Source organism: Phyllostomus hastatus, unplaced genomic scaffold (assembly GCF_019186645.2).
Source record: "Phyllostomus hastatus isolate PE091 unplaced genomic scaffold, TTU_PhHast_1.1 phas_scaffold_78, whole genome shotgun sequence".
NCBI classification, from domain to species: Eukaryota; Metazoa; Chordata; class Mammalia; order Chiroptera; family Phyllostomidae; genus Phyllostomus; species Phyllostomus hastatus.
Window position 1 is genome coordinate 30,214,682 of NW_025334041.1, and position 23,568 is coordinate 30,238,249.

Here is a 23,568-nt window from a genome sequence, read left to right on the forward strand (position 1 = left end):
ATTTGACTTCCCTTCTCACTGTCTTTCATGGGCTTCCCTTCCTCTTCCATAATGTAAACACCTGAAATCTGTAGAAGTTCTCAAAGCAGATCCTGGAAACTTTTGTTGAGTCTGTGATATTTGACACTCTCTAGAAATCATCTGATTTTTCACAAAGTTCATGAAACCACAAAGCGTTAAGGATCATTGCCTAAAATAGTTATGTCCACCAAATTCCTATCCTTTTGAGCCTACTCTTCTCTTTTTACTGTATGATTTTATTCTCTTGTATGATTTCATTCACTCCCATGGTTTCATGCAACATTGATGCATCCCAAGTCTCCACCTGTAAAGCTTTAAAACTCAGTTGCCTTCTAGATGTCTTTACTTTGAAGTACCAGAGGCAGCACACAAGTCCACAAAACTAAAAACCATTTTCTTCCCCCTCAAATTACTATTCTTTCTGTATTCCATGATTAAAAGAATGGTCTTGCTATCTACCAACCTGAGCCAGAAATATAAATGCCAGCTCAGACTCTTTCCTTGCCTATTGCCCTGCCCAACATACAATCACCAAGTTTACACATTCTTTTTCCTTCCTGTCCCTCAAACCCTGTCTCTTCTCTCCTTCTTTCTTATTTCTTTCTTTTCTTTTCCCTCTCCTTCTCTCTTTCCCACTCCTCCACCACCTCCTCCTCTTCCACCTTTTTCCACCTTCTTCTCCTTTCATTTCTTCCTTTACTACCACTACTTCTACTCCTACTATCAAGTCCTTCCTGAACTTACCTTTGCAGACAAAGAAGCCAGATTCCACGTGGGGACACCTGGAAGCAGGTTCGAACAGGCAGCAGTGTTCAGGGAACCTATGACTAGAAGTACAAGTTTGCAAAAGGGACAACCATTAATATCTTTTCCACTGATATCTTCTCTTTCTCTGTCTTTATAACTGTGGTACCCAGAATAATGCCTATAACACAGAGAGAGTCGATACAATTTGCTGAATAAATGAAGCAAGAATATAATCTTTGTAATTTATAGGTTATGTTTTTCAAAATCACCCAGGGTATGTGCATCAAAATCCCCCAGGGTGGTCAAATACTGTATTTTCATTAAGATACTACAGAGTTATTGGGTCAGGATCTTACAGCTAGTATCTGAGAATCTGAATATTTATCCTGTATATGTGTGACAACCACTTGTTTACTGTATTTTTTCTCTCTATTGCCTTTTGAATTTAGTAAAAATCTCTTATAGAGCTATTAAGTATTATAAGACTATCACAACCTACACACTGATAAAGAAATATATAGTGAATGGGGTCTGCCCTGGATTCTTTAAAGTTGAGGGTATTCATAATTGCAAAACTGTCTGAATATATTGGAATTTATATACTGGCATGGTGAGATTTGGGGCTTTTTTATATGAAGAAAATACCATGCTCTCTAGAAGAGTACTTATCCAGTAGAACTTTCTGCAATGAAGTAAGTGTTCAATATCTGTACTAACTAATATGGTAGTCACTGGTCCCCTTTGGCTTTAAATACTTAAAATATGGTTATGCAACTATGGAACTGAAGTTTTATTTTGTTAATTTTAATTTAAATGTAAACAGTCACATGTATCTGGTGGCTACCCTATTGGACAATGCAGCTCTAGAATTTTTACTTGAATTATGTTTCTTTTGGGCAGTAGATAATATACTTCCCTTATAGTTCTCACAGCTTGTATGTACACAGGGTGATATAAATCAGGCACTTATTCATTCATTATTTAGTACCTATTATGGACCGAATACTGGGGTAGGCCTAGAGAATGTCATTTGAAAAAATAATTCCTGCTTACAAGATGCTTGTTGACCTAATTTGGGTAGCACTCATGTTAGCAGCTAAAGTGCACCTTTACTTTCTATTTTTTTAGGTTTTCAATAGGCTTAACCAGCTTTTTACCTCAGTGGGTAATAGAAACTTGATTTTGAAGCAAGCCATAATTAAGTGTATAAAATAGTTTATTGGTAATCTGGATGTCATCTTAGACTTTCTCTTCATGCTTATTTTAAGTGAAAACATGGTTAGAATATGTAGGTGTATACTGCCTTTCTGACTGCCTAACCCTTCTCCATTAATATTCAGCCAAGATATTTTCATAAGATCAGAAGCCCCCGATATTTGATTAAGGTCTTATTGCTAAGGTTCAGAGACAGCTATGGTCTTAATATCAAATAACTGCCTTTTGCAAATTCTGAAAAACCTGTTCGACCTGTACAAAGGCCAGGCACTTGTTATTACAGTAAATAAGAAGAGCAGGTGCTTATTTTTCAGAGGGATTCAGGGTTGTCAACATTAATGACCTCTGTGGTTTTTAGAGCTATATTCAACCCTCACACGTCCATAGAACTATAAAACAGCACACATGGCAGAGAAAATGAGTGGTATTGATGTGTTTTGTTAAGTATTTTTTTTAAGTTTTCCAAATGAATGAACCTTTGCAATGCAGATTACCAGTAAGTCTATACCAACCTACAGTAAGAAAAATGAACATCACTTGTAATTATCAGTTGAATACTTACTGGCCACTCTGACGAGCAATCTGTATTAAGATCTGTGGAGAATTTGAAATAATTTTGAGGGGTAACATACCTGCCTTTGAGATATTTTCCAAAACAACCTGTGTTTGGTGTCACCAAAATCAACTTATAAGAAAGAGATGAATCTCTTTATTTTTAATGATGCAGAGAATATGAGCAATCAAAAAGTCTCAGCAATAAGATGTAGAGGGCAAAGAAAAAAGGAGGCAAAGATGACTGTGAGGCCACCAATACAGAATAAAATAACAAGGTCAGGAAATAATCCAAAGTTCTACTGGGGACTTTCAGTTGGGGAGAGGAAGGCTGGAGAATGTCACAATTATCCCTATGTTTTCTTGCCTGTACAAGATGGTGCCTTCCACTGCTGTGGGCTATGATTCACATATAATTTGAGACATCACTTGATCTTGCTAAATCTCAGTGGAGATATGCTAAAGAACACAGGGCAATGGTTAAGGTCACATGGCTAATAAGCAATAAAATAATATTCAAATTCAAAGCCCTTGCTTTTAACCACTATATAAACTGCTTTAGATTAAGAATATTAATCAGACTATGGTCTTTCTAAAAGATATGTCACCTATACAAGATAAATGTATTTTCTCATCACCTTAACCAATTTTATGCTATCTACAAAGAGGTACTCTGATTTGTCCATGACATGTGTATACATTCATGTCAATGAAAAATTACATAATATCTGTAACTAGAAATAATATCTAGAGTATAAGTTTTAGGGAAAGAATAGAAATGTAGATAATAAATTAGAATCCTTATTTTTTAAAAAACAATAATTTTATTACCCAAATTAAAGACTTCCTTGAATGCAGGTATTCCTGTTTACAAATCTTCATGGGTCTGAATCACTGTTGTGCCATATTGTATGTGTGTGTGTGTGTGTGTGCATATATACATATAACAAAAATGATTAGCATTCAAGTGTTCACATTTAATGAAGATATTCAAATTATTAGAGTTCCCAAGGTTCATATGGCTATAGTTTGAGATTTAGACATACTACAAATGTTTTAAATTTGTATGATCCTGAGAAATCTATCATTTTTAATATTGATTTCTATTGCACACCTTTTTTTCCTACATAATATCAATGTATTTCCATATAGCATAAACAAAGTAAAAGAAGAGAATAGCAAAATGACCCAGGGCAGGAAAATAAATGTACTCATTTCTTCCATCTGCCCAGAGGTTTCTCAGGTGAAGGTGTCCAGGAGCTGTGCTGCACTTTGGGCCACAGGAGAAAACAGCTGGAATAGAACTACATCCCCGACACCCAGACCCTAAGAACTTAGGTGGCACCGCCATTAGCATCTAGCACAGAATAACTGTGTTGTCAGGTGGGGCCGTGGGGGAGTGTGAAAATAGCACATCCTTCAACATGGCACCTACGTCTCTGTAGGAACACAAATCAGCTGCTATAATCAATGAATACACTGGATGGGAGTGAGCTTAGAACTCCGTTCTGATCTAGAAATAGGCATGCTGCCTAGTAGCATATGGCCATCCTGTTTTAGGTGCAGTCTCTCAAACAGCCGGGTAGCGATACCATGGATACCACACCTCTTGCCCATATTTGCACTTAATATGTTATTTCATTTTATTTGTTTGCCTAAGGAGGGAGCAAATAGCATTTGCACTAAGGCTTTGGTAAATGAGTCAATCATGTTCAAATAATGGGGAGAATGGCATGCTATGTCCTGAAAAGTAGAAACCTCTCTGAAAGGAGAAACACTGAGGCTCCTGGAAGTGTCCCAAGCTACATACAGTCAGGGTTCCCGGACATTCTCTGTGGTGGCTGGGTCAGAATTCCCTGCTGTCCTGTTTTCAAGCTGTGCTCCTGGAAGTACGTCTCTCCTAAACACACTTTTCAACAGCTGAGACTACAGCAACTAGGCCCCTTGACTTGATCCTTGACATGTATGGCACTTTTTACTTTGTGAAAGGGAGCAAATTCCAAATGCTGGACCTCGTAAATCTCACATTTTCGAAGACAGAGTGAAGCAGTGTTAAGAGCAGAGAGCCAGGAGGCACTAGAGGAGAAGGGGGCACAGTGGGAAAGCTCACTTGTTCTGAAGAAAGGACTCGCCCTATTTCTCATCTCAGGGGCAAGGATGCCAGGCCTTTGCCACAGCCAAGGATTTGGGCTGACAGGTGCTAGTCACCACAGGTGGCTCCCTGATGTAGGGCAAACAGAGGCCAAGGGGAAGAGAGGCAAGAGGACAATGGAAAGGAGTCTAAAGAAATAAGGAAACAATAGAGAAGGAAGTAAGAGGGATTCTCTGTAGGACAGAATGTGCAAATTTGGTCATTTTAGCACATACATATCAAAGGTGGGAAAAAAGTTTAAAATGGTGGAGATGTGTCTTACCTACTGAAAGATATCCATTCATTGTATGTCATTATATGTTAAACCTACTACCAGGCCTCAGAATCTTGGAACAGCCTGGCAAAGAGCTGACATATGCCAGAGAGTAACTGTACCATTAGAATGGGAAGTACTCTGAAATAATAACTATTAGCATATTTTCACGTTTACAAGAGGCAAAAAAGCTGACACTATACTAAAACGTTTTTCTGCAGTTATTCTCAGGATAAAGTGCATTGCAGAAACTTGACGAGAATAAATTAACATTGGATACTTTTTTGAGGGGTCAGGAGTTACCACATTTTAGTGAAGGTAGGTCTTGCCATCAAGAAAACAAAGAGTTAAAGCACACCAAGTCTGGTGTTAGAAAAGGTTAAAGGAAAACTGAACATGTAGGAGACTACCTGCCAATTCTAGAACCATTCTTTAACCACAGGCTAGCAGGAAAAAACTGAACTTGCAGTTGGAAAACAACAACAAAAAAACCCTACGTTTGAGTCTCAGTTCTAGGACTTACTGACTGTGGCAAATACTTTAGTTTCTCTAAGACTGTTTCTTTATTTGTGCCTAGAAATGGTGCTATAGTTTTTCTTATTATTTTCATTATTATTAATGTGATACACCTATACTAAATAAATGGGGAAAATGAATTGAAATACTTTTGGTTTTGTACATACATAAATCTCAACAAAAGCATCCCATAAGAATCAATTAGATACACAGGGAATTAAAAATAGAGAGTACTGACATTTTTATTATTCGAAATTAGGTACTACACATCTTTTATACCAATAAAAGTTACAACTTTTGTCAGCCTGGCTGGTGTGGTTCAGTGGACTGAGCACAGCCCTGTGAACCAAAGGATCACAGGTTTGATTCCCAGACAGGGCACATGCCTGAGTTGTGGGCCAGGTCCCCAGTAGGGGGTGTGTGAGAGGCAACTACACATGGATGTTTCTCCCTTCCCCTCTCTCTAAAAATAAATAGATAAAATCTTTTTTAAAAATTTAACTTTTGTATAGCTATACACATATATATATACACACACACAACTATTTTGAGACTCAGTAATTAGCATACTAATGGATATAATGTCCTATTTACATAATAAACTTTATGCCAAACTCTCTGGCTGCCCCAAATCACATAACAGCAGAGCAACAGAGAACTTAAAACTCAGTCACGCTAACTTCCGTTTTACTAATGTGGACGTCCAGACCCTCAGAGTCAAGCGGCTCACCCAGAGTTGTCTCACTCCTCAGAGAGGATGCACCTGAGAAGCAGGAGCACAATGCCTGAAGAAAGGCCGAGACTTCTCAAAGAGATCACCCAAGTGCTAAAGTCATTCCAAACTAGAAGGTCAGCTTTCTAACAGTGGGAGAATATAAACTGTTCTACAAATGATTAACAAGGGGAAAATGAGGAAAAACAATCCTAGTAAGTTTTGTGAGGATCTAGACTGCATGCAGAACCAGTAAGTTGCCATTCTAGTTCATTTTAAACCACCCTGCATTTATTTCTTCCTCCCAGAGTTAAAAAGAGTTTAACTTAAAATCTGTTTAAAAAATAGACAGGGGGATGTTAACAATAGTATAGGGAAAGGAGAAGCCAAAGAACTTATATGCACAACCCATGGACATGAACTAAGGGGGCGGGGCATTGCTGGAGGGAAGGAAGGTATGGGTCATGGTTGGGGGGGGGCAATAGGAAAAAAATTGGGACAACTGTAACAGCATAATCAATAAAATATACTTAAAAAAATAAAACCTGTTTAAAGGCAAAAATATTACACAGGTATTATAATCCCATAAAAATAATATTTTAAAAGAAAAAAGCTGGGACACAATTGCTTGAATTAATATCAGAAATTTACAAATTTCTCATCTGAGATGGTAAAGACTTTTAATAATGAAAAACAACCTGCTTAACTTTTAAAGACTTCAAAAGAATATGTGAACAGCATTGTACAAGAACATTAGAAGAAATAGATTGATTTCCATGACTTTTTAATGGAGTTTTATATACATGATCTATACTGTATTATACAAAGATTGTGGCGGACGAAGAATGGCAGCGTTTAAGTGGCAAGCCAAGGGAGCGCACACAGATCCACAGTGAAAGAAGGGGAAGATTAGGGTTTCTTCCGCATCTTGGCTGCTGCAGTTCTCAGCAGAGGTTCCACGGTGAGCGATGACAGAGTGCAGGCTGGATATTTATTGCTGAGCCAAGCGGCCGCCATGCCTTCACCACAGCCACGTTCCCAGGCTGTTCTCAGCACCACCGTGGAGTAGAAGTGAGGTGCCACAACTGTCACTCCCATATTAGGATGGAGCAAGCCAGGTGACCTCCACAATTCATTTCCACATCAATACCTGATGCCCATGATAAAGTGGAAGACACCTGTTACTCCCATTGGTTGGAAGTTAAACTGCTTCCCACTTCATAGATTACAGTAACTCTACAACTAAACATATTATAGTCTGAAACTAGTGTGAACATTGCCCTGGTTAATAAGTTGTGTTAGAAGGACATCCAAGTGAGGCTGCACAAAGTGTGAACAGCCTGCGGTCCCCCTGGACTCTGCCACTTACTACCTGAACTGCTCGGGGCACGCCTCAGCTTCCTTATCTGTAAGAGGGGATAATAACAATAATAGCTCCCTAATAAGATTATTGTGAACATTTAGTGGGTGAATATGTATCCTGTATTCTTAGAACAGAGCCTGATATATTGTAAGCAAGCACTTAGATATTACACAATGTTTTACACAGGAATACCGATAAAAGGAATGACTTGCAAAACAAAGGGAATTTTAGTCACAAGGTGGGACTTTAAATATTTTAACAATCATACACACATTATATTGTAAGAATGAAATTTCTCTATTGGTCAAAAATTAGTAAAGTGTATTTAAAATAAATACCTCCCCTTTCACACCTTTAATTATACAGCACCTCCCTGGAGAAGATTCACACACCTGAGTTGTACTAAAAGAGGGAGATGGAAGGAGAGAGGGAATAACCTAGCATCTGGGGATGTTGGGTACAATGACATCAAACAGATCCAAGCTAAATGGTGGCAAACACTGTTGAAAAGTACGACATTACAAGAAAGAGGAGGAGGAGCAGGAGGGGGGCAGGAAAATGAAGGAGAAAAGTGTGACGTGAGCTATTTGCTGTATCTAGCACAGCATACCAGGGTGACCCGGGGCAGCTCACCACCACATTCCAATCACAGATGACCCCAGAGAGCCTACTGTGTGTTCGAAAAGAAGTGCATTCCTTTCATTTCGTCTCATTCATATTCTCATAAATATATCTGCAGTGGTGTCTCATTTAAAATAAAGCATGAACAAGTTAAATGATATGGCAATTTATTACTGATCTTCAATAAAAATATTAAACCTGTGTTTGTCCTTTCACTTAGGACTGGAGAAGCTTGCACAAAAAGGGAAATCACTGCCCCCTTTAGCAAGCATAACCGGAATATCACTCTTTTTGATTATATCCATGTGTTTTCTTCTCCTATGGAAAAAATATCAACCCCACAAAGGTAGGTTCAAATTAGAAAAAAATTAAATGGCTTTATATATGTACTGTAAAGTATTTACTGTGTTTCTTTTTCTTGATTTTAGCTATAAAACAGAAGCTAGAAGGCAGGTAATGCATATGTTTCTATGAAAATATTTTTTTTCTTAAATGTGTTTTCCTCAATTGTTAAGACTGACGGAAATGCCAATTTGTCTTTTAGGCCAGAAACAGAATACAGAAAAGCACGAACATTTTCAGGTAATGGCCAGGCTGAAAGGGGCTATTACCAATGTACTGTACATTAATTTATATATTTTTGATATTTATTATATATAATGTAATATTGATATAATAGAATCCACATAAGCTAATATTGATAGAATACTGAAATCCCTTACCTTTGGATAGTGCCTTCACTTTACAAGGTGCTACCCCATGCATTGGTTTTGTATAGGTCACAAAAGGCTGTAAGATAAGCCCTTTGAAAGTGAGAGGCACTGAGCTCCACTCTAGAGGCAAGACAACTAAAGCTCAGGGAGATTAAGTCATTTGCCCACTGTCACTGAATTCTGCTGAATCCTATTCCACTGACCCTATCATTATTTTGAAAATGCCCAAGGTTCTCTCACTGTGTTCATTCCAAAGGCAGATACCGTGCTGGCAGCCTGACAGTTTTGCTGCTTCTTTGTCTCCAGAATGCTCCTCACTGCCAGCACTACTGACTGCCTGCTGAGTTGTTACAAGTTAACAATGGGACTTGGGAGTCACAAGGAGTTGGGTTTTAGTCCCATATATACCACGTTCCCCAGTGTCACCTTGGGAAAATTATTTTTCTTGACCTCAACTTCCTCATTTATGTAATAAAGATACTAACTTCCCCTCACAGTTGCTATGAGCACCAAATACGTGATGTGGGTGGAGTGCCTGATATGATGCCTGAACGCTTGGCAAATATGGGGCTCCTTCCTCTTATCTAGTCGGAGCTGGGAAAGGCCGCAGGGAGACCATCTGCTTCCTCCTAAGCACCTCACTCCTGTCGTCTTTCAGATGAGAGTTTAGTGACCTTGACATTGTACTGTGTTGCATTTTGTAGGTATGGGCAGCTGTAGTTAGTTATTCATCCTCACTAGTCCTGGCGTGCTCTGTTTGATCTAGCCGGGCGCAGCAGGTACTACGAGTGGGTCCAGAGCTGCTGCGACTGCCAGGCTGAAGCCTTGGTGGTTGGAAACCCCTGGTATCTGACAGTTACAGAGGACAAGCCAGCCCCCGTATGTTTATCTGAATATTTAATACACTGTTCCCACATCAGGCTCCAAGAATGATTGTCCCGATTCAGTTTCAGTTCTCAGTTTCAGTAGGAGTGCTGTCCAACAGTGTGTACAGACAGTATGAGTACAGGGGGTAAGGAAGTGTTACATTGGCTTTATATACATGCAACCTGAAGAGGACAATAAAGATTAAGTTTTACAAAGGCTTAAAAACAATGATAAGAAGTTGAGGCATTTGGTTTATATATAGTATTTGTTTTCCATTTCAGGCCATGAAGATGCTTTGGATGACTTTGGAATATATGAATTTGTTGCTTTTCCCGATGCTTCTGGTGTTCCCAGGGTCAGTTTCCCCAGTGGCTGATTAGCAAAGAAGTACAATTCTGCTTCACCAGAGGTGGAAGCAGCACTCATTTCAGCACATGGGCAGTGTGGTCAAGTGGCTGCATTACCATCAGCAACGTTTATTCACTCTGAATGACATTACTGGGTCTTGCTCAGACTTCATACATAAGGCTAACAGGAATAAGGAGGTTACACTAGTTCATGAACATGCTTTGCCTGGTAAGCTCAGTGAAGAGAGAACCAAGTACAAGGTCAGGGGAACTGAAGACAGAGGGAATGAGGACACGCTGGTTTAAATGTCCATGTCACTTCAGTGACTGCAGCTCGCCACTTCACTGAACTCTGTTCCTCGGCTCCCCCTTCCTTTCCCCCCACATCTCTCGAGGACATTGCAAAGGCAGCTGATCACACCCCTGAGGGTACCTTATGCTCTTCAGAAGAAAGGTACCATATAAACCCAAAGCATGCAGGCACACATCTTTATTTTTATCCTAAAGTACATGAGATGTGAGAGGGGAGATTTAACACAGTTGAAGCCATTTTTTTTCAGTCTGCAAAGACAAGGTCTTTTGTAGACATGCAGGATGTTTCTCTGAGCTGTTCAGCTCAGATTTGTGTAGAACCAATCTTTTCTCAGCTTCTGTATTCCTCTATGATAGCTCACTTAAGGAAGGGGCCAGACACAGCCTTCTTGCTTCTGGGTGTTTTAGAACTATCTGTAGTTAGGGATGGTCACCTTACTTGTTCAGAGAATTCTATCAATGTAAGGTTCATCCAGTAAGTGTCCCGGCTGCAGATTTTATTTCAAAAACACCATGTGAGTAATGGAGGGGGACTGATTGGCTTTCATCCTCCTAAGGGTGAGTCGGTAGTGCCAGCACCCACAACATCAGAGTCGAAGGGCAGGACTGCATTGCAAAAGCTTTGCAGTGCCCTAGTCACTCTCAGACAGGACTGGCTCAGCCTTCACGCCTACAACCAAAAGGACAAGAACAAATGTTTGGTGGATCTGTGATTCCGAACACCAGCTTCCCACCACAGCAGAAAGCATCCCTCGCAGATGGGACAGCAGAAAAGTGAAGAGCTGATATGACTTGGAATGGGATTTTTGAAGTCAGGGGTTTATTTTAAATCAGGCAGTTTTTTTATTCCTAGGAATTCATTAGAAAAGAGTGAGATGTATGTGAAAAACTTCACATTTAGCCTTGGGATTAGTCAGTACTCAGTTTGAAGATTTTATTGGGAGAACCTCTATTTGCTGGAAGTGCTACAGTCTTCAAGAACATGAGGCAGGCATCAGTGGATGAGTGGATAAAAAAGCTGTGGTACATTTATACAATGGAATACTATGCAGCAGAAAAAAAAAGAAGTAATTGCTACCTTTTCCAATAGCATGGATGGGACTGGAGACTATTATGCCAAGAGAAATAGGCTAGGCAGTAAAAGACAAATACCATATGACCTCACATGTCACTAGAATCTAAGGAACAATATAAACTAATGAGCAAAATAGAATCAGAGGCACAGAAACAAGGAACACACTGACAGCTGTAAGTGGGGGGAGGTTGGGACTGGCTGAAAGAAGGTGAAGGAATTAGACAAAGGGCACGTATGCATCACCCATGGACATGAACAACAGTGTGGGGACTGACTGTGGGAAGGGAGGCTACGGGATGGGGCGAAGGAGGGAAATTGGGACAACCGTAATAGCATAAACCATTTTTAAAAAAGAACATGAGGCAGAGAAATGAGCGCTTTGATTTCAAATCAAAAGCCTGGCTTATTTGTGTCATAAGCAGAATAACTTAACTTGGAGCTATGCCCATCTCCAAAGCTGAAAACTCCTGAGGAATCAGCTGGGGTTTCCCACGGGTGCCAGGCGCTTTGGGAAGAAGTGAGAAATCAACACCGAGAACCGCAGGAGGAGGACGAGAAGGATTCAGACTGGAACATGTGCAGGAGGATCTGTGTGAGAAGGAGCCAGGACGGCAATTTTGTGTGAAGATCAGCAGCAATGGAATGGCTTGGCGAAGAAAAGGAGAAATACTAATAAAACCAAGATCTGAAAGTTGAAGTTAAAAAGGGAACTAAATTGAATTATGAACTTGTGGGGTTTTAAAAATCAGAATCATCTCCCACATAGTTGTGGTACAGGTGAGATGCTCCTCCTCATTCTACTTGCTCTGCATTTCACTGTGCACCCAGCACCTCCTTCAGAAGTTGGACAGAAAGCAGTGGCATGAAGTGAGCAAATTTATTACTGGTTGACAGCTCTAATATTAGGTTAGGTGAGATAGTTATCATCTATCATAGCCCCTGAACACCTCCACGCCAAAGAAAATCAAGAGTTGATCTCAAGTACAAACTGTAAACCAAAATCTCGCTGACACAAAAATAATAGGAAATAAAGATGTGAAAAAATCACACCTTCTAGGGCAGCCCATGACAGCTTTAGCAAGCAGAATGAAAACAGGCAGCTTCCTGGAAAACATAAAGCTAAGGTGCCCCGTATAACCTAGCAAGCCATCCTCCCAGTGGAGCTACGTAAAGGATAGAAAGTGATCAGAAATATGATGAAAATGGGAGTTTGGGATAAGGAAGGGAACCAAACTTCAGCTAAATAATTGGAAGGCAATGTTTACAGGAAGAAAATACTATTAAATACAAGGAATAGGAGTTAACAAAACATGAATTCCAGTTTCAGTAAAATACATGTTGGTTTTTACCACTCACAAGTACATTACTATACTATACACATTCTTCAAGCCGTTAGTTTTTAGAGCCCTTCACTGTGTTCAAACCAAAACATCTCCCTTTCTGGTTTCTATGCTTGTTCGTACCGTCTCTGCTAACTTGCAGTATGATGAGGGCTTTTATCTTGCTTTCCCACCGTCCTTGCACACATAATCAGCAAATGGTGGGAAAAGGCAATTGAGATGTAATATAAAGACAATAACGTACGCTCTCTGATTCTAAACTGTCCTGATATCTCCTCTTTTGCCATTTTTTCCTTCACTTCTATTTCCTTTACAGTCCTGGCAACTTTTTTCTTAAAGGAAGAAAAAAGTGATTGCTTTGTCAACTATTCCCCTTCTGACCTCGCAGCTCTGCTGCTACACTAAACACTGTAGGGTAAGTGCAGGAACTGTAGCAAAGAGGAAATGGACATCGCAGGGAAGAGAAACAGTTTTAATTTTCCACCCAACTATTTCCAGTTGTTTTCAGCTGTGCAGAATAGTGGAAATACTATTTACTAGTCTGATATTTTTCTAATGTGCCACCTTTTCTAGGTGCCCAATAGGTCTGTTCCAGCCTCTGATGGTGCCTCAGGACAAGATCTGCACTATACGATTTATGAAGTTATTCACCACATCCCTGCCCAACAGCAAGACCATCTAGAGTAAGTATGGACTTGCCTTTGGTGATGCTGCCTTGGAGGGGCTTGGCATTCAGGCCCCTGCTTTCCCCAGAACTTATCGTAAGGCTCAGAAGGAAAATATTAAAATGGGCAAGTATAGCTTCTGTACATAGTTCCCCACCTGAAAATAATCTTAAGAAACAAGACAGGCAAACACACAAGTATCTTCTGGGGCCACACATTTGGGCCAGTGGATGAAATGGAGAGCTCCAGAACCCAGCATTTCCCCGCAGTGATTCCACAGCTAGGCAGGAAAGCCATCTTCGGTCCAGCGCTCGAGCCACTTGGGTTATCTTGACGATTTTCCAGTGGCTGCGATGGTTTTAGAGCCAGTGATCTCTTGCTATACATAGGACTGGGAAAACAACAACAACAAAATAACCTGCAAAATGTGCTCAACACTATCACCAGCCAAACATCACACCTCTTACAGACCCGAAACAGTCTACTCCCAAGCGAACAGAAGCACAGTGAGGACGGGCCTCGCACCGAGAGCATGAAACCTTAGCTTAGGTCAGTGCCAGGAGACCACTCATCCAGATAACCTCAGGACTACCCCTGAGGGGTCACCAGCCTTCCCAGCCCAGAGAACCTACACCTACAACCCTCTGGAATAGTGCAGTGAACTTCCCTTTTTTGTGGGCTTCAGCGGCCTGCAGGCATAACTGCCACAAATCATCTCCCATCGTTTCTTTCTGTGTCAGTTATTGACTTAGAAAAGAACACCAATAACCACACACAGGAACTTCCCCTCTGGCAAAAGAAACCCAGTCTAGCAAAGTAATTCATGCACACCTCTGGGTAAATACCAAAAATAACAGCTGGCAGTGGAGGAATGCCTGGGAAAGCACCTTACAGGGCAGAGACTGAGTCCTGGGAGGCAGTGCCACCAGGGAAGGCTGAATAAGTGGCAAGAGCGCCTCTGAGGACCCCGTAAGTGTGTGCCTTCTCGTCCCAGGGACCCTGGAAAAAAGGGAGTTGGGTAAATTAGGAGCAGACCCTGATGAAGCTAGAAACTTTCAGTTTCAAAAGAAAATTGTTTTAAAGCATAATTTTAATCTACTAAAAGACAACAGTGGAATGCCATGATAATTTTTTTAAAACTCTCTAAAATGACACCTAACCCTCTTTACTTTCTGGAATAGAAAATTAAGGGATATTTTTCTTTGTTTACTATAAGGAATAGAAGAATTTTTTAGAGCATGTCTCCTTCCTAATTTTTTTTTGATCCTCGCTGGAGGACATGCTTACTGATTTTAAGAGAGAGGGGAGGGAAGGGAGAGAGGGAGAGAAATATCGATGTGAGAGAGAAACATCGATCTGGTCTCTTGTATGCACACTGACCCTGGACAGAACCTGCAACCTAGGCATGTGCTCTGACTGGGAATTGAACCCACAACCTTTGGGTTTATGGGACAATGCTCCAACCAATTGAGACACACCAGCCAGAGCTGTCTGCTTTCTAATTTCAAGATTGTATCCAATTAAACATTATGCCCTGTTTAAATTCATCTGTTTTTCTATATGTCCTTTATTCTACATACCTATTTTTTTCAATTAGAATGCAAACAAACCAAATGAAAACTTGAGATTTATCTTTTAAGTCTCCTCATAATGCTCCTCTTATAAATGCTCATTTTATTTTTTAATATATTTACTGATTTTAGAGGAAGAGAGAGAGAGAAAGAAAGAGAGAGAAAGAGAAACACCAATATAACAAACATTGATTGGTTGCCTTTCCTTACATGCCTTGACCAGGGATCGAACCCACAACCTACATATGAGCCCTGACCAGAAATCAAACCCCTAACCCTCTGTTAATAGGTTAGCCCTAGGTTAATAGGACAATGCTCCAACCCACTCACCCACACCAGTCAGGGCGTAAATGCTCATTTTAAACTGTGGGATATGACAGCTGCAACTTCAGAACACAAAATGGCTAAGTAGGTTTTGCAGAAAAAAACTAATCCCTAAATTGAAAAATCATAACCCTCTGAAACTAGAATGCTTTCACATATGAGCAACATCTCTACAACTTTTTGGGAATATAAGCCTTATTTCAGAAACAAACTTTAAAGAATGAAAGTAAAGCAGAAATGCTCTTTTTCAAGCATGTGAAGGACTATTCAAAGGTGCTTTTGAGGACACGTGTCTTCCAGGGAGAGTCAACCCAAGAGCACCAACACACACGCCCGGCCCTAGTAACATCCCTATCCCCGCGGGCTCTCTCTTCTCACCAACATCTTCCCCGCGCAGTCCTTGCTTCCCTTTGGGTGTCTTTGTCTTCCAGTGGCGCTCTCCCTTCACATGACCGCCATCCTGTGATGTCGTCCCTCTCTGATTCTGCCCGTCTCTTTCCTTCTCCCCCTCTGTGAGACGGCCTCCCTTCTCTCAAACATCTCTTAAAATTTGCCTCCCCTATCTCTCTTCCAACCCATCCGCAGGGGGAGCCAATATGTTTTGCAGTGCAATTTTCCTTGAATACAGATTTATGTTACCTCTTCTAAATTTTAAAAGCAAATGAATAGCATATTTTCTTTTTATTTCATCACAAGCTATTTTGCACTTATTTTTTTACAGTCAATCCACAAACATTTCCAAGATATTAACTATGTGCTATTCAACAAGACTCAGTCTTTTGAGGATTTCATACTTTAGTGGGTTCCTATTTGCTTATTTTAACTAAAGACTAGTGGTTCTTAGCAGAATAAATATTCCTGGGTAGAATAAACATGGCCTAAACATACCGAGACCATTCCTCTCTCCTGATTGCCTGTGGTTTCATGCTCTAAGTCCAATTAAATTCAAAGATCAATTTCCTGAATAATGCAGTATTACTTATGGCTAGTGAATGTCTCCCACCCCCATTCCCAAAGAGAATATGCCAGCTCTGGGTAAAATTCTTAATTCACTGCTTTCTTTTACCTCTATGTGACAGTTGCTTCCAAGATAGGTAAGACAGCCAAAAAGATTTTTTTTTCTTTAGCTATTCTGGCAGTGTTGTTTTTGTAACGACATGTGTTTATTACCTAATTGGACTGGTGTTTAACAAACTGGTAAGTTGACCTGTGTTCATATCCTAGTACGCAGACCAATTATTTGTCCATTGAACTTATGGCTGTATTTATTTAAATGCTGTCTGTGGATTGGCTGTTAGGATCTAAAAACAGGACATTCAAGAAAGTAAACCTTTAGTTTCAACAGGAAATTATCTGCAGAATTTAGTGACTGCTTACTCTTTATGTTCATTAGTTTATAAATGTAATTTACTTTGAAATAGTTCAAAACACTCATGTTACTTGCAGCTGTGAAAAGGAATAAAAAGAGGTAAGTTTCTTCTACCTTTATAATCTATAGAATAGATTATAATTAGATTCTATATAGAATCTAATTATAGAGAGAATTATTCTCTAATTATAGAGAATAGATTCTATATAGAATCTATAATCTATATCTATAATCTTCTACCTTGGAAATCTATAGAATAACAGCACGCCACATATTTCAACATCTCTTTGCCAGGTGAACATTCGTGAGCAAGCAGTACACCAGAGTGAAATGATGAAGGAATGTTTTCAGGAAAAACAATGGAAATGTATATTCATTCGGAATCAGTGAAGAAATCAAGCCCATCTAGCTCATCACAGAAGTCATTTATACAAATTGGACTGCAGGTTCCCTAGCACACACAGAATGCATTGTGCTACTGGAACAGCAACAGGGCTGGGAAAACGTCCTCGGTGGAGGGTCTTTATCATGCTGACCGAGAGAAGGAAAAGGCTGGGACTTTCCAATTTGCCTCTTTGTGTCAAGTTTCTGTAAAAGGCTCAGTTCTGACCTATACTTTCACTTTCACCTACACTGACACTATCATATAGAACCTATAAACGTGGAAACTTTGTATTTGTAAAATTTTCAGCAGGCTTTGTTTTATTAAATTCTCATTATTGTTAAGATTGCTCTATTTATTTTTTTTACTTTGTTCCAAAATTTCCTTCTTCCTATTTGTACCACAGAATGATGATGGTTGCCACAGAAGCAAGACTGTGCCTTCTCCTAGGTTGTCAATCACCAATGGTATTTTTGGAAAGACATAAAATGCTGAAGGAAATGACTCACTGAAGTCTTATTTCTATTTTTGTTCAAGAAGATAGCTTCTAATAAATTATTCTCTTTGTGCTTTTATATGACTTTGATTCTTTGTCTTGTAAAAATTTTACATAAAAGTCAGATTATAGATTTATATTTCTTTTCCTTATTTCTCAATGTGCAATAAAGTGTAGATTATAGAGAACTACTAAAGTAAGAATCATTCTCTCACAGTTATTTTTTGTTTTAGACTTGAAATTTTTATTGCATTGAATTGTTGATTCTGGTAAGGTCTTTCTCCTCCTTTGTTACAGTATTTTAAAGAATCCATTAAAAACTAAATGGTAGAATTAGTTAACACCATTTCACAACCCCCAAGTGAAATAAATGATTCTGGTAACAATCATCATTAGGCAAAAATGCTAGATAAAGGATAGCAGGTACAACTACTCGCTAACCAAGGGTCAGGCTGCAGAAACTGTGAGAGGAAGGTGGGCCGAGGCCTAGGGAGAAGCAGGTATACGAAGTGACAACAGTCAACTGCTCAGGGTGCAGCAAGGTCCAGGGAGTGGGGACAGAGCAGTCATCTGAGTTTTGTAGCTCTAAAGATGAAAGATGAATATTTATGTTTAATCACATTAATGTTTATGTTTAAACACATTTATGTTTAATCACAAAACATGCAAACACTCTGACCTGGCAATTCCACCCTTTAGGGTTTTGTTTCAGCCAAATAAAGTTAGAAACAACCCAAATATCCAACCAGGGGATTTTAAAATGACATTAATGGCATTAGATTCATACAATGGCTCATACTACAATTATTAAAAAGAAGATATATGACTATATTTTAAACTGACTTTAAACTATGTCTCATGGCCTATTGTTTTATACAGAAAAAAAAACAAATAAAAAAAGAATAGCATTTCTCTTTTAGAGTGTTTCAAGTGAACCACTATATTTACACTGTACCTCCAGTATTTTCATAGAAACACATGGTAAAAAGAAAATGAAGACTAAGTTTCACAACCCTTTCTGGTCTTCTTTCTCTGCCACCCTTATATATTTTCTGCTGAAAAAGTCCATCAGTCCTATCACAAATGTTTTCTACTCCAATTACTAAAAATTTTTTTCATCTAATTAGAAAAGGAAATCATGCCCATTGAAAAAAATATACAAGGGGGGACCCCCAAAACAGGACTTTATAAAAAATTGTGTATTTAATCCTGGCTGGTGGCTCAGTGGATTGAGTGCCAGTCTGCAAACCAAAGGGTTGCTGGTTTGATTCCCTGTCAGGGCACATGCCTGGGTTGCAGGCCAGGTCCCCAGGAGGGGGTGTGTGAGAGGTCATCACACATTGATGTTTCTCTCCCTCTCTTTCTCCCATCCTTCCTCTCCCTCTAAAATACATAAATAAAATCTTTTTTTTTCAAAGTACACATTTTAATTAAAAATACTTTATTAAAAATGTTTCTTTATTCTTACATGTTTAAACTTCAGTCACCTTCAAATTAATCTCCATTGGATGCAATACACCTATGGAGACATTTTTTCCACTGCTCAAAACAGGTTTTGAAGTTGTCGATTTTAATGCCTTTCAGTGTTTCTGCTTTTTTGCTGTTGTTGTTTTGTTTCACCTCTTCCACATCAGCAAAATGTTTCCCTTTGAGGAATTTTTCATCCAGGAAACAAAAACAAAAGTGGCGCAGAGCAAGATCAGGTGAATAGGGAGGGTGGGGCACTAGGGTCATGCTGCTTTTGGTCAAACACTGATGAACACTCAGCACGGGGTGGGCTGGTGGGCTCGTAAATCGGCTGTCATGGAATGGGCACACTCACCTTGTGGGAGAAGCCTGTACCACAAGGGGCCTGCCCTCCAGAACATAATTCCAGAAGCGTTTTTTGGTGGCAGCGGGGGGAGGTGTCCCTTTGTATAGATACTAAGAAATGCAGAAGGCTAACCATAAGACAATTAAAATCACCAGTAGCAAGTAAATCTTAAATATTCTCATAACAAAAAAATTATAATTATGTGAGGTAATGAATGTGCTAACTAACCTTATTGTGGTAAATACTGTGCAATATGTAAATATACCAAGTCTTTATACCTTAAACTTACACAATGTTATATGTCAATTATATCTCAATAAAGCTGAAAAAATAATATCATTTGTAATCTCTCCTCTCAAAAGTCATCTTTTAATATTTTCCTAGATTAGGTATGCATGTGTTTATTCATATTCATTCCAGTTCCAAGAAGGATTTATGGTAACTCATATATAAAATACACCCCCCAAATATTAACTTGACAAAGAAAACAGGATGAAGAAACAATGAGTGTTCACAAAGGCAAGGTGAAAGCAGCAATGTGGTTAATAACCAAGATGGTGAATTCCCCTTCATCTCTGAGCACTGTTTCATACTGCCAAGATCACACAGCTTTCACAGGCATGTGTCTAAGCCGAAAGCAATTTGTAACTATCAGAGCCAAAGAAAGGTGGTAATTCTACTGCAGGGCTAGGAGAGCACAGGTCACTTCTCTGGTCACCCACTTACCCCAGGTCCATCCACCTCTCTGTCCTTTCTCAATCTTGAATCTCCACCGCACACCGCCCACCGCCCAGGCCCTGACATCTGCAGGTGGAGGGCAGATACGGACCACAATGAGTGACGGCTGCTTCTCCACATTCCCTTTCCTGGTCCCAACCCTGGAACAGTTCAAACCACAGACAAACTCGAGCAGCATTTTCTTGAGTAGGCAATAATACATCCGCATGATTCACAAATTGAAATCCTATAAAAAGTTGCACCGAGATAGCGGTTTTTATTAGTTTTTCATTTGGCTACTTTTGTGTAACCCTCTAGAGTTTCATACCACAAGCCGAAGGAAATTCAAACACATGTTCTTATTTTTTCAAACTCATTTTAATCGCTTGTAATTCCTGTCATTTCTCTATCTCTCTCACACACACAAAAATGCATAGACTGTCCTGGTGCATGGTTCCACTCAGGCAGCGAGGACCGATGAAGGGAAAAATGTGAAAGGATCTGGAATCCAATTAACTTTGCTGTCATTGCTGAGTAACACCGGATGACTCACTGCTTTTCTAGTAAATGGGGATGAAAATCTCATAAATAAATCAAGGTTTCTAAGGGAAGTGACAAACTGAACCCATATGTTCACCTAATTAACAGATTAATCTTTAAAAACCAGCCTAAATTATTTTCTGATTACTAAACATAATCTTAGCTGTTGTTACAGCTTTAACTCTATCTTACTGATTCTAACTTGGAATAGAACTATATTCCCAGAGAATATTATTTTTAAAGAGTGTATCTTACTGACAGACCTTTTGTTGTTGTTGCTGGCTGTAAGGCTGCTTTCATTTGAGATGAGTGTGGTACAGCGGGGGGGGGGGGGGAGGAAGGAAGATAAAAAAACAAACAAGGGCTGAGTCATTTCCAGGGAATTTACTTGAGTTATTTAAGGACAAATGTAGCCTATCATATATTTTCTTCCATTCTGAAACAAAATTGAACTTTGACCAGCTTAGTCCAGGGAACAAATTGTGATGCAACCATTTAGACTCATGTAGTACAGTGTGGTAGGGCGCTACAATGGAATGATCCCTTTCTCAGAACTGTGTTTTTGGGGGGAGGGCCATGTTTGTATGAACTTTTAAATTTTATCCTTTCCTTCAAGTGTTACCCCAGGCAAGATAGCCCAAGTTATAATGTTATTATTAGCTCTCAGAAGGCATACACCACAAAAATGCAAACATGTTCTAAATAAAAGGCAGAGGTTTGTTAATTTCATTGTTGATTCCCCCATGCAAGAAAACAATATAGCTTTTAGGTAGAAAAAATAACAAAATTCTAATATTTATGTAAATTGTTGTGATTTATTTTTATTGCTCTTTGCCTTAATATGGAGATGCTACAGTCTTCCTGCTATTTAGAGAGAACAAACTGCCCTCCAGCGTAGTTCCACTCAGCTTTAATGCTTGAGTTCAGTTTCATGCAAGTAAATGCTACATTCTCTAACTAGAAAAAAATGAAACAAATAAGCTGCAGGAGTCAGTTTAAGAATACACTGTAATCTAAGAATGAGCAGTGTTTTTATAGAAAACCCAGACCTTTATATTGCAACCTAAATGGGAGGCAATTAGGCTTGTTTTTAGTAGAGATTAGTACATCATGTTAGTTTAGAAAGGTTTAAAAATAAAAAAGTAAATCATAAATATGAGCTCCATTTTAAAATAAAGCAGCCACCACCGCTCGCAGCCTCCCTGCCCTGTGTGTAGTGAGCACATCACACATCATTTGAATGATCACCAGTGTGCACCTGACCTCTTCTGACCGGGGAGGTGAATACGTTTTTCAAAGGATTTTATCAAATACTTGCCTAGGCGTGTTTACATCTTATATGGATATGTATGTTTTAGTTGAAAGCAAAGGTTTCTTTGTCATAAGCAGACAAGACAGACACCGCATTTGGATTTAACACTGTTAGTCTCCTTCCTTCTCATCTGCCAAACACATTGTTTATTGGCATTACCATGTTAACCTTGATATTTATAAACAGTTTCACACCCATTATCTCAAGAACCATGCTATGACAAGCATGCACACTTTACAGATGAAAGAACAAAAATTCAATAAGTTAAAAGACTTCCCTAAAGTCACCAAACCAGTGAGTGGCTGAGCTGACCCTTGAACAGCGCCTCTGGCTCCAAGTCCAGGGTCAACTCCAATGCACTACACGATTTCTCTTAATAGAGAGTGAGAGTGCACGTCAGTTTTTCTTCTCTCAGCCTTATCTTGAGAACTTCACTAGTGTCAATTCTAATATTGGTCACTCAGAAAACATTAATTTATTTGTTTTGCATTTGTGCCTCAGATCTTTCTCATGAGAATATGTTCCTAGGGAAGATGATGGCTCTATTGTTCACCACACAATAAGGCACAAACTGCCAGATTGCTTCTTCCCTGCAGCAGAATTCCTCTTTAGGTTAATGACAGAAGCAGTTGGAAGCTCCAGAGAAGCAGCAACTTAAACTCTATAGAACACCAGGTGTCCGCGGAAGTAAGGCCTTCAGAGACCCTCCCTCCATATAGCTAGCTGGTCTGAGTGTCCCAAATGGCACCCATCCCCATTGCACGTACCTTAGAACACAGACAATAAATGATTTTTGAATTGTACTGAATTAGATTACCTGTCCCCTGTATATCTAATGAAGACACCATCTATCGGAGGCAAATAAATTACTGTTTCCAATAACCAAGTTCCTTTGAGACTGACCCTCAGGAACACCTGATAACTTTGGGTGCTATTTTTCCTTGCAGTTCACTAAGACCCTGTCAAACTGTCCTTCAGAAAGTAGAGCTGTAACAGTGTGATTGTATCTGTAAAGTTTTATCCTCATTACTTATAAAATAACTGATACTTTATGACCCACAGGTCACTTGCCAGGATTAATTTAGGATTCCAAACAGAAATGACTGATAGGTAGTTTATATCCAAAATGAGAACGTCAAGGAAAGATCTGAATTTAAGAAATAAATATAAATCATGTTGTTATTTACAATGGTTTGGCAGCAAATCACAGAAAACTCTGATTAAAACGGACTAAAATAATAATTTATTATTTCAATTGACAGAAAGTTCAAATGCATGGTGGATTCCAGGACTGGTTGTGTTGTGGAAAATCCACCCACACGCGGGGAGATAATGAAGCAGAAACTTTATTACCCGGGGGCCCAGAGGGGGTGGTTAACATCCAAATCCTCTGAGCCCGGATCCTCACTCTCCCGGGGTTTAAATAGTCCCGGGCTTCCTACCTACGTGGCGAAGCAAGGTTACAGAAGCCAAATGCGGAAGTTAGGTCCAGCTACCTTATATGGGAGACAAAGAGAAAACTCAGGAGGAATTTGCAGAAGCTACAGAGCACAGGAGCTTATCATGGGAGTCT

At 39.5% G+C, this 23,568-nt stretch overlaps 1 protein-coding gene across 2 annotated transcripts in view; it reads left to right on the forward strand.

The window, feature by feature from the left end:
- HEPACAM2 (HEPACAM family member 2) overlaps positions 1-17,809 on the forward strand; it is a 39,263-nt gene extending 21,454 nt beyond the window's left edge. Inside the window, exons 5-10 of one of the 2 annotated variants that reach the window (XM_045827853.1) lie at positions 8,373-8,498; positions 8,581-8,605; positions 8,697-8,734; positions 10,014-10,087; positions 13,380-13,489; positions 17,030-17,809. In XM_045827853.1, coding sequence (XP_045683809.1) covers positions 8,373-8,498; positions 8,581-8,605; positions 8,697-8,734; positions 10,014-10,087; positions 13,380-13,489; positions 17,030-17,033 — 377 coding nt within the window. In that variant the 3' untranslated portion in view covers positions 17,034-17,809. Of the gene's footprint in view, positions 1-8,372; positions 8,499-8,580; positions 8,606-8,696; positions 8,735-10,013; positions 10,088-13,379; positions 13,494-17,029 lie in introns of those variants that run through there. The other variant, XM_045827854.1, reaches the window with a different exon arrangement.
- The last annotated feature ends 5,759 nt before the right edge of the window (positions 17,810-23,568 follow it).